The 15,336-nt window shown below is 38.6% G+C and overlaps 1 protein-coding gene across 8 annotated transcripts in view; it reads left to right on the forward strand.

The window, feature by feature from the left end:
- Positions 1-15,336, forward strand: part of CARF (calcium responsive transcription factor) — a 36,084-nt gene that overhangs the window by 4,748 nt on the left and 16,000 nt on the right. For 6 of the 8 annotated variants that reach the window (XR_794096.3, XR_002116592.2, XM_003207476.3 and 3 more), the window contains exons 3-11: positions 596-716; positions 3,321-3,450; positions 4,497-4,581; positions 8,717-8,906; positions 11,235-11,355; positions 12,236-12,379; positions 12,793-13,026; positions 13,435-13,597; positions 14,496-14,571. Coding sequence is in view for 6 of the 8 variants with exons in the window: in XM_003207476.3 (XP_003207524.1) it covers positions 596-716; positions 3,321-3,450; positions 4,497-4,581; positions 8,717-8,906; positions 11,235-11,355; positions 12,236-12,379; positions 12,793-13,026; positions 13,435-13,597; positions 14,496-14,571 (1,264 nt within the window). In the remaining 2 variants the exon portion in view is untranslated. Of the gene's footprint in view, positions 1-595; positions 717-3,320; positions 3,451-4,496; positions 4,582-8,716; positions 8,907-9,146; positions 9,247-11,234; positions 11,356-12,235; positions 12,380-12,792; positions 13,027-13,434; positions 13,598-14,495; positions 14,572-15,336 lie in introns of those variants that run through there. The other 2 variants (XM_019617021.1, XM_019617022.2) reach the window with 2 other exon arrangements.

Consider the following 15,336-nt stretch of genomic DNA (forward strand, 5'->3'; position numbering starts at 1 on the left):
TTTTCCTTGAGTTACTTTGCTCAAAAATGTTGATTTGTAGTTTTTAGCTGTCTTGGTACAAAGTAAGTGTTCTTTCACTCAAGGATTGTGGTTGGCACATGTTGTACTGTCATTTAAAGGCACCTCACCCAGTTGAACTGTAATAAATCAGAATCGAGGTTATATTTTCTTCTGTCTGCTTTTGCATAAAATGCTGTCCATAGAGCTCAATTTCTCAGATTGAAGGCTTTAACATGTTGTGATTAATTCTACTGGTTTGTGAATAGGGTTGCAGTGATTCCAACAATGAATGGTCTTTGAGGTCTTTCAGTTTCAAATAAATGTGTAATTCTTTGTAGAATCCCCTTAAGGTTTGTTTTTTTTTTTTTTTTCATGTCCTTTAAACAGTTGAAGGGTTTTTTTAGAAGGTGGAAAACAATTTTAACTAATGAACAATAAATAGGTAGTTTTCTTAATATGTAAATTCAAGTTAACTTATAGACCCTAATTCTAGCCAGAATATTTCCTGTTCCAATAATAAACATAACTGATCAACCTGCATCCTGATTACAGCGGCAGCTAGCACCACTCATACTTTTGTGTGATCACCATACAGATGATTGTTGCCAGCCAGTCAGAAAATGGCCAGGTGCTTCACGTCATTCCTTCTGCCCAGCCAGGAATGGCCCAGGTGATAATTCCTCAGGGTCACCTTCTGGATGTCGCTGGCACTCAGGGTGAGTCGAAGCTATGGGATGTGAGAACTAAATGTATCCCTTGTGATTCTTCTAATTTCTTCATTTTTTTAATGAATCTAATTCATCTAATTTTTTAATGAATTTAATTTTAATGAATGTATGTTTCCTTTCCTTAACCAATATTAGAAGACCAAAATTCATACTTAAATGATTTGATTATGAATGCAGCCCACAGTGTTTTCTGTTGGACAAAGCTCTGTGAAATAAGGGTTATTTTGCTCACTTTAGATGTGTCATGGGTAAATTGAGAAGTCAAGGACAAAGCTGCTGCTTGTCTTATTCACCATTAATAACTATATTTGTGCTACATCAGAGAACTGTCGTCAGCTTCAAGTTTTTATTATCTTCTTGATTCATTTTTGAGTTGAGGAGTTCAAGGAATGCAGAGAGGAGAATTCGTGTTCTGGTCTGCACCAGAGATCATATTTGGCAAGGCATCTTTTATGAAGCCAGAAGTGAAGTATTAGGTAGAAATTCACTTCCCCATGAAGGAATGGGTTGTAACTTTCACTTTATTGCCAAGATTTTGCCCTCAGTGTGTAAAGTGCTGCATCCTAAGTAAGTGCTGAGGTGTGCAACTACAAGCACAAATTTTATGCTCATCTTGAGAAGTATTCATTATCTATCTGTAAGCCAGGCTGGATGGCTAAAGGCTATGTGCTACTTTCATTCACAGAATACAATTGAGAACTTAGTTATCATGTTTTGTCAAACTCTGAAAAATACATTAAACTGTTCTGTATTTTCTGGAAGGAAAAAAAAAAAAAAGAAAAATCTCAAAAATTGAGTAAATTCTCCAAATCTGGGTACTGCTTAAGTGTTCCTGGAGATGAAGAGATTAAAGATTAGACTAATGTCTTGGGTTCAAGTTATCTTCAAGTTGTCATTCAGCCTTTTTCACTTAAGGCTGGAATATGATTTCAGGATCTTACATTGAATGTGTGCTCCTGTGCTAATGCTTCTCGTTCTTTCCTCCCTTACTACCTGCAGAGGTGAGACCACTGTTTAGTTAACGTAGTCTTATATGAGTGTAAGCTAACAGTGAACCTTCAGGTACTGAAGAATTGTTGCTACTTTTTATAGGCAACAATTTGTAACACTTAATAGTATTTTTGCATTCACATTTTTTCATCCTATGTGGTGCTCCCCGTGCAAATAGATCGTTTTTGCAGTATTTGAATGCAAGTTCTATAACAGTACTACTGATTTTTCTTCTTTTTCAAGGAACGTACTATGTAAAAGACTTTGTAGTTGTTTGATCTTTGAAATACCATTAGGAAGACTTGTCAAAGATTAAAGGGGAAGGAGAATAGAGTGTAAGAACCTGCAGGTAGTGATAATAGATAAAATGGCACAAGCTTCAGAGCAGAGCTTAGGCTCTTTGGAGTGTTGTTTAGAAGGAGCCAGAGCTCCAAGCTTTGAGCCTGAGTGATGTCACTCTGATATACATATTTCTGAATCTTCTGACATGTAGTGGAAATGGTAAGTCATGGCCTGAAACAGTGATTGTGCACCTTGTAGGAAGGCTGGGCCAACCCAGGGGAGCTTAGGTGCATGCAATGCAATGCAATGCAATGCAGTGCACATGAGTGACCAGAAGGGGTCGAGCCAGGATCCTCTCCTACCCAGACCTCATTTAAGGGCTGGCAGGGGAGGCAAGGGTATCTCGCTGGAGATCCCTGCCTACCTTTGGAAGGTAAGCAGCTTTTTTGCCGCCTTTTTTGTGTCCATGGCTGCTGCTTTTGGGTTTGTCCTCGTTTGTTGCAGCCAAAGACTTTGCCACCTTGCTATTATTGCTGTACTTACCATCACATTATAGCATTACATGACAGAAGCTGTCTAACGGGCTGATTTCCGTACTGAGTCAATAACTCACTTCTCTCTCTTGGAACTGGGGAAAGAAGCTTCCATAATTGAAGGGCAAAAAACCCATATCTAAAGAGATCTCTGTTTTATTTATGCCGACACCAAAATATCAAATACCTGCTTTCACAATTTTCCTTTACATTATTGCTTACCTATATGCACTGGCTTCTATACAATGCTATCTTTTGGCTTACAGATTGCTTCCTGGCTGAAATGTTTGTTGTAATGGTGTGTCAGATTCAGTTACCAGAGAGGCTGTCATGATTCATAGATCAATCTATGCCCATGACAGAGGCCTTATATCTCTCACAGTATCAGAAAACAAACAAAAAAGAGGAAGTTTTGCCTGTTTTAGGTGTTCTTTCTAATGACAAAGTAGTGTCATAATCTCCTTTCTTATTTAAAAGCAACTGCTGTGAGATTTGCAGCTGGATAAAATAGTCAGGCAATCCTATATGGATTTGCAAAAAGGTAAAACAGATTTTAAAGTTCTATTTGTTTACTTTGTTATGGGGTCATTAGCAGTAACACAAATACCAATGTCTGTAAGTACAAACTGCCCTATCAAGTGTGTTTTCCTAGTTTTTCCTTTGGACATACTCTTATTTCATCTGTTTAAATTTTGCGTGTTGGAGAAATAAACATTTTATTGTAGCTTGTGATTGCTCTCACTCTAAGTTCACATGTTAACCAGGGGGATGTTTTATTTTTATAAAGATGCTTCAGAAGAGAAGTGTGGTGATGGAAACTTGCAGACTGTGGCAGTGGCTGCTATAGCAGACAGTGCAAGCAGTTACATTCTCCATCCACAAGCATCTCTCACCATATCAAAAAAATCAGCAACCAGGTAGGTCAGGAGTTGAAGAGATTAACAATCACTTTGACCTCCTGCTAATACTGCTGAGTTTTCTTATACCTATATACTTTTATATATCAATTAATAAAACTTCTTAAGTTAAAATAGTTCAGTTATTCTTTAATTCTCTTTGAAATCTAATTTTGTACCCTTGCTAAATATTGCCTAATATTTTAATTGTGAATACTGTGGGATTTTTTGGTGGGCTTCCCCCCCTCCCCCCCCCCAAAAAAAAATTTCCTTGTTTTTTGAACTCAGGTCTGCTTTGTATTGCTTTATTCTCCTTTGAAATGGAGAAGTAGAAGAGATAAGAATAATCCTGGCACTATAACACAAATTATATGTATTCAAGCAACATTTAAAATGAAGTGAAATACTTTGTGCATGGATGTCACAAACATAGTTTGTGTTACAAGAATGATCCTAGAAAGGAGACGTTTTTGTACAGACAGGAGGTAATGCATTTGGGTTTTGGAATGATTGATGTCTTAAGCTGCTGCAAGCATGCATTGTTTCCATTCCAGAATTTAGGGAGTAAAGAAAGTAGATACTGACTTCAAGTAGTTATTGCAGCTGGTTTTTTTGGGTTTTTTGTTTTTGTTTTTTTTTTGAGATTTAAGGTATACAACATGCAGTATTTAACATGCATTGAATGTCTGTTTAATCATTGTAATTCTACCATCAGTCTGCATAAGAAAGTTTTCAAGGTGCTCAGCCCAGTGTATTTCACAATACTGAATGATAATAACAGCCAGAATATTGTGAGAATACTGAATGCTCAGAGACTTGTTGAACGAAGACGACAGCTATTTAATTATTAAAAAAAAAAAGATGAATTATTTTAATAGTGAAATAGAATATGGAGAAAATGAATCCCAAGTTTTCAAGACAAGCTGATGTAATATCCATAGTTTGGTCATATGCTGTTAGAAGTTATGTAATGCACTGATTTGATGTGATAGCAGTAGTTTAGACTAAAAAATTACTTTCTTGAGTGTCTATGTACTGTTATTGCATTTTTATTTTTTGTTTTCCAGAATATTAGAAGACTCCTTTCCCATCCCTCTCCAGCCCTTGCCAACAAATGCACCTGCATGGGCACGCTGTCTCTGGAACTGTGAGGTGAGCTGCAAGGAATTCTGACTCTGTGTCTTTTGCATCAAAATCCTATTTCATGGCAAAAATAATGTTTATGGTTATAGAAACGGCGTTCAAGCTTTTGGGGTGAGATTGGACCAGTACTAGTGCTACTAGTAGCACATTTCATGTGTAAAATGCTATGGAATTCCTTTCTTTTTGGGAATGTCCAACTCTCAGAGCTCCTGAAGCATAAATTGTGCTTCTGAAATCTCTCAGGGCCATACAATGCTGGGAAAAGACACTGATCCCTTTTTGCTTGTACAATGTTATCAAGTTCATTCATGATACAGAAAAAAACTGTTGTCTTCTGCTGAGCAAACTGCTTTCCATTAAACTTTGTGAACTTTATATTTGGGAAAGGTTTATACCTCTTTTTCCAATTACATGTTAAGAAACCATAAAATGGTCTTTTTCTCCTGTAAATTGTACAGATAATTCACCACACTAAATGGAGAATTTGTATATGTGGTATAACTAAAACTCTGTCTTTATTCCCTGTCATGGCACTTGACTTAATCAGAGCTCTCTATCTGCACATTGTTAGATATACAGAAACGTCTCTATATGGATGGCTGGGATGATGTTAACAGCTAGAATGCATCATAAACCATTTAAAAGGAAAGACAAGATGGGAAAGTTCTTGAGATCACCTGCCTCAGCTTCCTGCTACTATACTCTTCCTGATGAATATTTATTTTACTTTCTCTTAATACCTTTTTGAAGGAAAAATCATGCTATCTTATTCACTTCTTCAGATTACAGTTTTTTCCTGTTGTTTTGGCTACTAATAACTAGAAATTGCAGCTCTGAGGGATTTAGAAATGCAACTTCTTTCCTTATCCATTTAAAATGATTTTTAACTGAATGTGTAAATATTCCTCCTTTTGTTCTGTCTTTTATTTCATACAAATGATATTGTCCAATACATCTATTTAGACATTCAGAGATCAATCCCTCCATGGTGGAGATGCTGTTCTCACTGAGTAGAGGAGCCACTTCAGGTGGCTGGTTAGTTGTTGAACTCCCCTGAGATGTATAATTGCTGTTACTCTGATGTGTGTTTCTCCATTTTGACATACTTGTAGCTTATTTGAGTCATTTATTGCTGGCTTCATTTCATGGGAGGACTTGTATTACGGTCTGCTGTATCTATCTGAGTCTTATAAGAAACTTCATCTGTTCTGTTTAAAGTTCGCAGCAGCCACAGTAGTGTAAAAGTTCTTACTTTAAAGAAAAAGGCAAGGTAGCGTCTGGTTGAATGTCTGCTTGTCTGTTCTGAGGATGTAAGCATCTGTTTCTGCTGAAATATTGGCTGTATGCATGAATCCTCTCTGTTCCCTTAAAAAAGTAAGAAAATAACTTATCACCCTTCTCCCAGCAGAATTCAGGCCATGGAGGAGTAATCCAAATTCTCTTCCTCCTTGTGTGTGCCCAACAGAGCTGCTTTGCTGAGTTTCAGTCAGTTACACAGTCCTTGCAAATCCGGTGGGAACTGCTCAGATGCACGTGTCTTTATGGGCACAGAGACAGCGGGGTTTTGAGGTGCTGTTTATGTTTGCTGTGTTGGTGTCTTGCAGAACGTGTTACTACAAGTAACGGGATAGAAGTATACAAGTAACAGGATAGAAAGGTCCAAGTACAATCTGGGGATCTGGTGGAGAGAATGCTGTACCTTTAGTCCAGTCATTCTTGGTGCAGAGCAATGTGTTAACTCACAGTTGCACTTCCTCAGTCATTTTTCAGGATAGAAACAACCTTAAAGTGGAGGTCTCTGTGAATTTTACAGAAGGTATCAGCAGGTGGGGCCATGTCATAGCCCAGTTACATATTGCCCATAGTATATCCCAGGGTGTTGCCAGAACAGGGCTCTGAAGCACAGTCAGCACTGCAGGTGCAGGCGAACACAAAACACTAAAAGCTGCAACTGTCCAAAACTGGCACTATGTTCTGTGCTTCAGGCTGGTTTCCTGGCTGCTTTGCAATGCTCAGTTTACACTTGCAGTGCCTAGGCAGTGTAATGCTTCTGGCATTCTGCTGCTGCTACTTCTGTTGAGAGAAACTGCAGTCTTTATGTGCATACTTCAGTGTATGTACTCTTGCTGAGTTGAGGTCAGGGAAGAGAAAAGGAATTTTTTATTTTTATTTTTTTTCACTTGAACCTTGGCTGGAGTTAAAGGGTTGAAGAGAGGTAATTACTTTGTTAACAAAAAGTAGATTTAGAAACAGAAAGGTTATAGAAAAAAACGTAATTAAAGTTTTCAGTGGTCTGATCAGAATGTGTTTCCAGCATGTGTCAGCATACTGAAATAAGGCATAATTTAAAAGTACATTAATTAATCAGTGATGCAAAGCTAAATTTATTTGTTTAGAACAGATGGTCTCATGTGTCCATTAGTTGCTGCTAGGGAAGCTCCTAGGGAGTGGAGAGCCTATGTGTTATGTGGTTTTCTTTCACTGCCATGCATATTTTGGGAAGATGTTCTATTTTGTGCAGAAGTAAAGCTAAAACAGGAGACGGGGCCCTAACTTGTAATTTCTGCATGAGTTCTATACACTTTCTCTCATCTCTCAAGAATAAAGTCAAAGACCTGTTTAAAGTGACCAGATAAGGAAGGTATAGAAAGATAATTGCTGGTTATGCAATATTTGCAATTCCTCCTGTGAAAGGGATAATCCTAGGTCTCTGTAAAGATAGTTCTGTATCTTTCAGATTATTTCTGTCCATTTATGTTATGCATAATCTCTGACTAACCAATTACTAGTGTTTCTTCCTCTCTGCAGCTGTGTGAATGCAGCATAGGCGGATTGTTTTACGTACCAGAATGGTGTGCATGCAGCACAGTGAGCTGCTGCTATGTGAGCAGATGGTACCTCAGACCAACTCTTGCCACTGATGTATGTATAGCCATATCCTACTGGGCTTGTACCAGCAGCAGTGCTGTGCTGCCCTGCTTCATTTGGAAGGGGTTTGTTTGCTCTTTGTTGACTCAGGGTCTTGTTAACCTCAGACACTTTTTTCTCAGGAGGTAGTTTTATGCAGTTGTCACTGATATTTTTTTTTGAGATAATAATCTTAGAGAGACACTGCTGTTGCTTTTGTTGTATGTATTGAAAAAACACCTGTCTGCTGTGTTTTGAAAGTGGCAAAAGGGATCCATCAGGTGCTAGTATTCATTCACCACGTGTTTGCCCCACAGTTATGCTGTGAGCTGGCAGACTGCTCTGGGAGTTATTTTCAGCTGCTTGGTGTCCTGATCCTGTGCTGCAGGTGAATCAAAGTGAGAATTATGTTCTGGGTTCAGATGGAAAGTTCACTGCTGCCCCAGTGCTGTCAGTGCTTGCTGGGTGGCCCTGTTGTGCCAGTACTGAACCAAATGAGATGGATGGCTCCAAGTGGCTGAACAGCTATTGAAGGAGGTGCTGCAAAGTCAGTGTATTGTTTGTTACTGGTTTTGTTGGCCTTCCATGGAGCTAAATCTAGATGCAGTTTTTCTGGAGTTGCCACTGCTTAGAAGAGGTCACTGCAACCATAGCTGTTATCCAGTGGCAAGTCTTGAGTCTTGTGTTTCTATATGACTTTGAGAAGTGAAAGTGCCTTGAAGCTTTGGAAAGGGATTGTATGAGATGTTCAATTCAGAGATAATGCTCTGAGTGGGTGAGGCAGTTGCTGGTGTTACAAACAGGTGTATTCTGCTCCAACTCAGCTCTGTGTGTCCATTGAAGCAGATACATTTTAGCAGATACGTTTCCATTACAATTTTTAGCACTTCAGAGATCCTCTATGGCATTGCATGAAAATATTCACCTATGTTGAATTTGTCGAGGAGGTGAGTGCAGATACAAGTTGTCCTCTGTAAATTAGTGCTGTCAGTAACTCTAATCTTTCCTGGGCTTTTTGTGTGCTTAAGGATCTGATGCGAGTGGAGACTGCTCTGGTGCTAGATACAATGGTAACTGTGCTTGCTGAGGGTACCCGTGTGGGGGAAAATGTACAAAACACCAAAAACCTGAGCCTGTGTCCTCACATGCAGAGTCCCTGACTGCTTTTGCTTTCTTGGGTAATGCAGAGCAGTCAGCTGGGTGAGTAACCCTATTATTTCACCTCCTTTCCATGCAGAAAATTGGGGACTCATACCGCGGCTATTGTGTGAGCGAGACAGAATTAGAGAGTGTTCTAACGCTACACAAGCAGCAAACACAAAGTGTGTGGGGGACGCGCCAGTCTCCAAGCCCGGCCAAACCCGCCACACGGTTGATGTGGAAATCTCAGTATGTCCCATATGATGGGATCCCCTTTGTCAATGCAGGTAACTAACTTCTTTTGTTTTAATAACTACTTTGAAAAATCTCAACATCAGTTGCCAACTGGCCATGAAGAAGGATCCTTGTGTTGTTCCTTAGTGTCACTAAGTTCAAGGCTTGAACAAAACAGAACCAACCAACCAACAAAAAAGCAGCTTGGGTATCTCTATGCCACGGTGTGAAGGAGCTTGTTTTCCTGAAACCACAAGCTTTGTTGTGAGTGTTTCTTTCTCCTTGTTGTTTAGAAATAAATTACTTAAGTACCATTTGATGGCGGCTCTTGTGAATGAGCTCTTTAGATGGAAGTTCCATCTGCTCTGCCAAGACTTGGAGTTTCTCATAAGGGTAAGAGCTTGTTCCAGTATTCTTGCCTAACTTGGAGATCCTTGGAAGAGTCTGTTCCATGGGATCCAAACATGGTATTTAAACACTCCCCTTTAAAACAGAAATAAAAAATAAGTTAAAAAAGAGCATCAACGTTTGTCAGCAGACAATTTTTTTTAACGGATGTGCAGGCTTTATAGATTGGTAAATACATACTTAACTCACGCAATGCATATGTGAAATTAAGTTCATTCAAAACAAATTTAATATGCTTTAATTATCACATGGGAATGAGTGGAGCATAGGTTATATGCTTTTTTTTCCTGAAAATAACTGAGGAAGTGAAACATTAGCCCCAACTTTATAGCTTCAGCCAAAAATTGTGAGGTATAAGAAAGCTGAGAACGAAGCCAAAACAATCTGTACTTTTATCAGCACCTTCTCTAAATGCATTTAAGACATCTTTAATTTTCTGTAAGATCTGCTTAATAAATGCATAAATATCTCACCCCGTGGTGAGATATTTAGAACAAAAGCATGTAGGCTATTTTTTCCTTTACATGCTGCAGACTAATAGAGACTGATTTTTAAGTTGTAACATTCTTTAACTTTGTTTAAACTCCTATACAAGCACTATGTACACATCTAATTTGTTGTCTTTCCAATGCATTTAGGTATAGAATGTAAACCCTCTGTGAAGAATGTTCATTAAAAGCCTTTTAGTTCTATAGAGCAGAGGCTGGAAATATGGTTTACTGAACTGCTGTTAAATCCCAGATAACTAAATTCTAAATAGCACAGGAGAAAAGTCTTGCTCTCAAGGAATTTACTCATTTCTGCCTAAGTGGAACTGGTCTGTAATGCCTTCCGCACTGTGATTCTGCTTCTGTTGTGGGGAAATGAAGTAGAAGGGGAAAGGCTAGATCATTCCCTATATGTTATAAAACAATATATAAATAAATCAATCAAAATCTTGATTCCTAGTTGTTTTATGAATTGTAGATAGCTGATACCTTTGTATCAGTAGATTCAGTAGCTTTTGAGATGCATAGTAAGAACTAGTTTAAAGGTCTTGAAGTCTTTTCAATCTCAGGAAATTATTGTTGTTTTTTTTTAGGAGGCAGGATATCTGTTTATTTTACACAGTTGTCTCTTCTAAATTTCCCTTCTCTTTATATGCATTGATGTGTATATGTTTTTTAATAAGATCACACTCTCAGGCAGTAAATCATTGAGTGTCCAGTGGAAACACCTCATGCTGCTGTAGTGAAACCTTAAAAAGGTTTTGGTTATATCATTTGCTGTATAGGCAGCTCCCTGCCTATGTACTGGCATATCTAAATAATATGTAATAGATAATGTGATATGGGAGAGGTGCAAGTTCTATACTTGACCTTGCGCACCTTATTATGCTTATTAACACTTCTGTAAAGGGCATGATTGGAATAAGCCATGTATTGGAATGAGGTTAGAGTGAAGCCATCTTTGTTTAAGTGTTCATGGGAGTATGCCACACTGAGGCAGTGTTATTTAACTGATAAGGTAGGTCAGATTTGCAAGTAAGAATTTTTAGGGCTGCATGGTCTGATGTACTGATTAAAGACCTTTGCTTTTAGCTGTGAGGTTTTCTTGGTTACTTTGGAGATTCTGTCTCTTATTTGTGTTTATTATGAACGCTGTTCTTCTTTGGTAACTAGTAAGGGTTCTCATATTGTAAAATACTTGATCAAGTCAGAACCTAGTCTTTCGCCCCTGTATGTTTTCCAGAGCATTGTGAGGTGTAACCACTTTAGGAAATGCTCTCAAAGTGCTCCACATTCCTCACGTGCTGTGAAAGAAGCATTTGAAGTGTATTTGAGCACTTGCTACGTTTGAGCATTCTGTTGTCTAAGTAGTCTGATGTTAAACAGAAGTAACTTTTTCAGAGTTTTTATCTTTTCTGTATTTAATGTTTTACTATAAAGACTTCTGTGGTTGCTTGAATGGAGTGAATTGTTTTCTGTTCCCAGGAAGCAGAGCCATTGTAATGGAATGCCAGTATGGGCCAAGGAGAAAAGGGTTCCAGTCTAAAAAAGCTGGTGAGCAGGAAAGCACTTCTGGCTATTTGTACAAAGCCACTTGTCCAGCAAGGTAAGGACTGGCTATAAAGTTACTCACCATCCTAAGAAAACATGCTTCTTGTGAGCCTTCATAGCATGCAGTTTGGAGGTAGTAGCTGATATCATGCAGTGTGGTTTCTAGGTTGGTGCCCTTGATAGTTTGAGGGAAGGAGGAAATACTGTGTGGGGCTGAGTCTTGACAGGTTGCTGACATGCAAAGTACCAATACATCAGTACTTGAACTACAAGTGGGAGTTGCTGGAAAATAATGAGGACATCATATGGTGGCATCCTTTAGTGACCATATTTGATCCTAAAACAATGTTGTCTTGTTTTTCCTTCGAGCTTTTAACTGCAATTGTATCAGTAAATTGTCTGAATTTAGCAGATCTTCTATTTACAGAAGAAGTTACGGTTCTTCCTGTTCACTGGGGGCTTCCTTCTTACTCAACTCCAGTGTTTTCTATTCTTTTTGTATCCTTGAACACTCTCTTGGGTTTCAGTGCCGCACTTATTCCCTCTTTACAGACCTAAGGGTGTGCTTATCTGGATGGTGCAGTTAGATATGTATAAGTTCAGCTCACATTTTGGGCATGGAGGCAACTCCAACATGTCCAGAAATGGTGTTATGCTTTTACTCTACTGAGGGAAAGCGAATTTTTGCTGAGGTGCATAACTCTGGCCAAGTGACTTCCATACTGGATCAGGCATATGTGTATGTGTACTCACCTGCATCTCTTTTGCTGTTAGAAGATCTGCAGTACTCTTAGAAGGTCCTCATCCCTTGAAACACTGCTTGATTTTTATTTCTTTTTTTGCTGTGATAGTATATGATATGAAGAAAGTGGAAATTTTGAGTTCTTATTGAAGGAGATTATTTCTTCTGTTTCCTCTTATTCTCCCCATGGAAGGATCTATATTAAAAAAGTTCAGAAGTTTCCAGAGTACAGAGTTCCTACTGACCCTAAAATTGACAAGAAAATCATAAGAATGGAGCAGGAAAAAGCATTCAACATGTTGAAAAAGAACTTGATAGAGGCTGGTGGTATTGTCAGGTGAATTTTGCACTTTTTATTCTTTATATTGAGAAATGATACAAAAAGAGCAATAATTTGCTTGATTTTCTTTATGTCCTTGATTGCTTTATTTAGTCTTATTGACATTGTGGGATTTTTTGTTAGTAAGACTATGGCTCTGGATTATTTTATATAGTATATGTGTTTAAATACGGAGCTGTGGAACTTGTGCTTCCATGCAAGGAAGAGAAAGAAATATTTTTACTACTTGGGGGTTTAATCTGGGTTATCTTGAATCATAGGGTGTGAGAAGACCCTAAGCTCAGAAGAACTGTATCTTTCAGCTCAGAAGGTCACTCTAACTGTTTCATTTGTAATTGTCAGGCTTTTTCCTCAAAAGATTTATTTTGCTGCCCTTGCTTGAGAATTATAAAAACTTTCCTCCTTGCTAGGTGGTATGTGCAGTTACCCACTCAGCAAGCCCACCAATATCATGAAATGGAAACTTCCTGCCTCCCTTCTTCACCCTCCCATTTTTCTGCTGCTTTTCCTGAGGAGGAGGAGGACATTGTTAGAGATGAGAACTGTACTCTGCCTTCCCGCCTTCATCCTCAAGTGGCAGACAAGATCCGAGAACTGGTGTCTCAAGGAATAGAGCAAGTCTATGCAGTGAGGAAGCAACTGAGGTACGGAGCTGTCTGTCAGTGCTCTTAGTCTGTGTTATGTGTGGCTTTGAATTTGATTAATTTGATTTGTAAGTAAATGGCATTACTGATGCATAACTGAATGTATTTCCAACATGTTATTAGAATCTCTTTCTTTTTTAGGGATTTTGTCTTCTCTTTCCATCTTATTGTAGACTACTGTTGAGAGCTGCTGTCTTTTTAAAGTTTGTTGAGCAGATGGGTATTTTTTAATTCCAACTCCAGAGCAGATGCACAGAAAACTGGATCCAAATATCTTTTAACTTGCTCTTATATTGTCATTTCAAGCTGGAGAGGGAGATGGTAGCAGCAACTGTAACAAGTAAATAGCACAATAGATCTAAAATATGCATATTTTCATTTTAATATTTTTGTCCTTTAACATGACAGAAAGTATGTGGAAAGAGAATTATTCAAACCTGATGAGGTGCCAGAGAGACATAACCTATCGTTCTTTCCCACTGTGAATGACATCAAGAACCACATTCATGAAGTGCAGAAGTCCCTGAGAAATGGTGATGTGGTATATAATTCAGAAAGCATTCCAGCAACGGTATGTTGGCCCTATTGTTTCTTTTCAATTTTTGGAGTTTAATACTGTAAGTCTTTTCATTTCAGAATTCTCTGACGTCCTGTTTCCAGCAGCAGTATTTTCAGTGGAATCTCTTGCTGATCAAAACTGAATTAAAAGCGAATAAAACCTTTTGACCACATTCAGTATCTATCTCATCAGAATTAGATGGCTATTAGTTGAGTGACGCATGCGGCGCTCACATGATGACTACATGAACTAGAAGGCATACATCAGAAAGCTGTTAATGGCTTTATCTCATTGCTGTAAAAGTTACTTCTACTTTTCCTCATCTGAAATGTCGGAATGAAGTCTGCCTCAGGTGCAGCCTAAAATAGCACTTGTACAATTCTGTGAGTGTACTTTCTAGCAAGTGAAGTAAGTCTGAAGTAGACACTTCAGAATGTTGAGTAACTCTTACATGGTTGGTCCTTAAATTTCTTCCACCTATTGAGTGCTAAGAAATGTCAGCGATTCTAGTTTTTCCAGTCATTAGGTTTAAAATCAGCTTTGCCAAATTATAGTGTTAAGTAGTGCTGTGTCTTTGGGTTTTTCCACTCTCCCTAAACTACGCTGGGCTAAGGTGAGTGGGTGATGTTTGTTGGCCAAATTATGGTTTGGCTGTTTGTTTGGTGTTTTTTTTGCTTAGTTCAAAGTCTTCAAGTTTTCATAAGATGACTATAGCATTCTTGGTATAGTGCATGTTTAAAAATAGTTTGCAGTATCTTTAATTCTATTTTAAACCAAGAACTTAAAAAATGCAGTTTATTAAAAAAGGCATAGTTTCATACACTATTTTCTTGCATGTTCTGAATTGAGCCTGTGTTTCTGAAATAGTAAAACTTTTTAACTCTTTCTGAGAACTGTGATCTTCTTTCAGCTACAGTGGACCACAGATGGTGGGAATGTTCTCACAGAAACAGTGACTGTTACGTTTGCCTCGCCACCTTCCAATGGTAGGACTGTATTAATAACTTATCTCCAGAAATCCAGTTTCTGTCCAGAGAGGTCACTGTTGTTAATTTAGCTGAGTGACAAAAACTCAAGAATTATTTCAGAACTATTTCTGTTTTGAAGCAGGAAAGGGCATGTTGTGTTGGTTTTTTGGTACTGACTGCACATAAAGGAACAAAATGTGTAATCTTAATGTAGTTGACAGAATTATAAAAGCTGTAAATTTGTCTTTTACTTTGCGTCCTCAAGCAACTGAAGTTTTTTGTGGGATGATTGTTTTCAAAGAGCAGTTTGCCTTGGATGGAGGTGCTGATAACACCTGTTATTAGAGAAAATGAGATTCATATCAATCAGGGCACACAGCTGGGACCAGCTGGGTACTTGAGTTCCTTGGTGGTCTGTGCTTGGCACATGCTGACGATATCTTGCTAAAGGGGACTCGTGCATGTTGGGATTCCTGCTTCTCAGGAATTCATTGTTAATGACTATATTAATGTGTGAAGCCAAAGTAGCATCTCTTTCAAGCAATTGTTCAGCCAGGTAACAAGACCCCAGTACAAGAAAGACAGGGAGCTGTTGGAGAGGGTCCAGAGGAGAGCCACAAAGATGATCAGGGGACTGGAGCACCTCCCCTGCAAAGACAGGCTGAGGGAGCTGGGCTTGTTCAGCCTGGAGAAAAGAAGGCTGCGGGGTAACCTCATTGCAGCCTTTCAGTACCTAAAGGGAGCCTACAGACAGGAGGGGAATCAACTCTTTGAAAAGGTTGA

The sequence above is a fragment of the Meleagris gallopavo genome, chromosome 7 (genome assembly GCF_000146605.3).
Source record: "Meleagris gallopavo isolate NT-WF06-2002-E0010 breed Aviagen turkey brand Nicholas breeding stock chromosome 7, Turkey_5.1, whole genome shotgun sequence".
In the NCBI taxonomy this organism is placed as follows: Eukaryota; Metazoa; Chordata; class Aves; order Galliformes; family Phasianidae; genus Meleagris; species Meleagris gallopavo.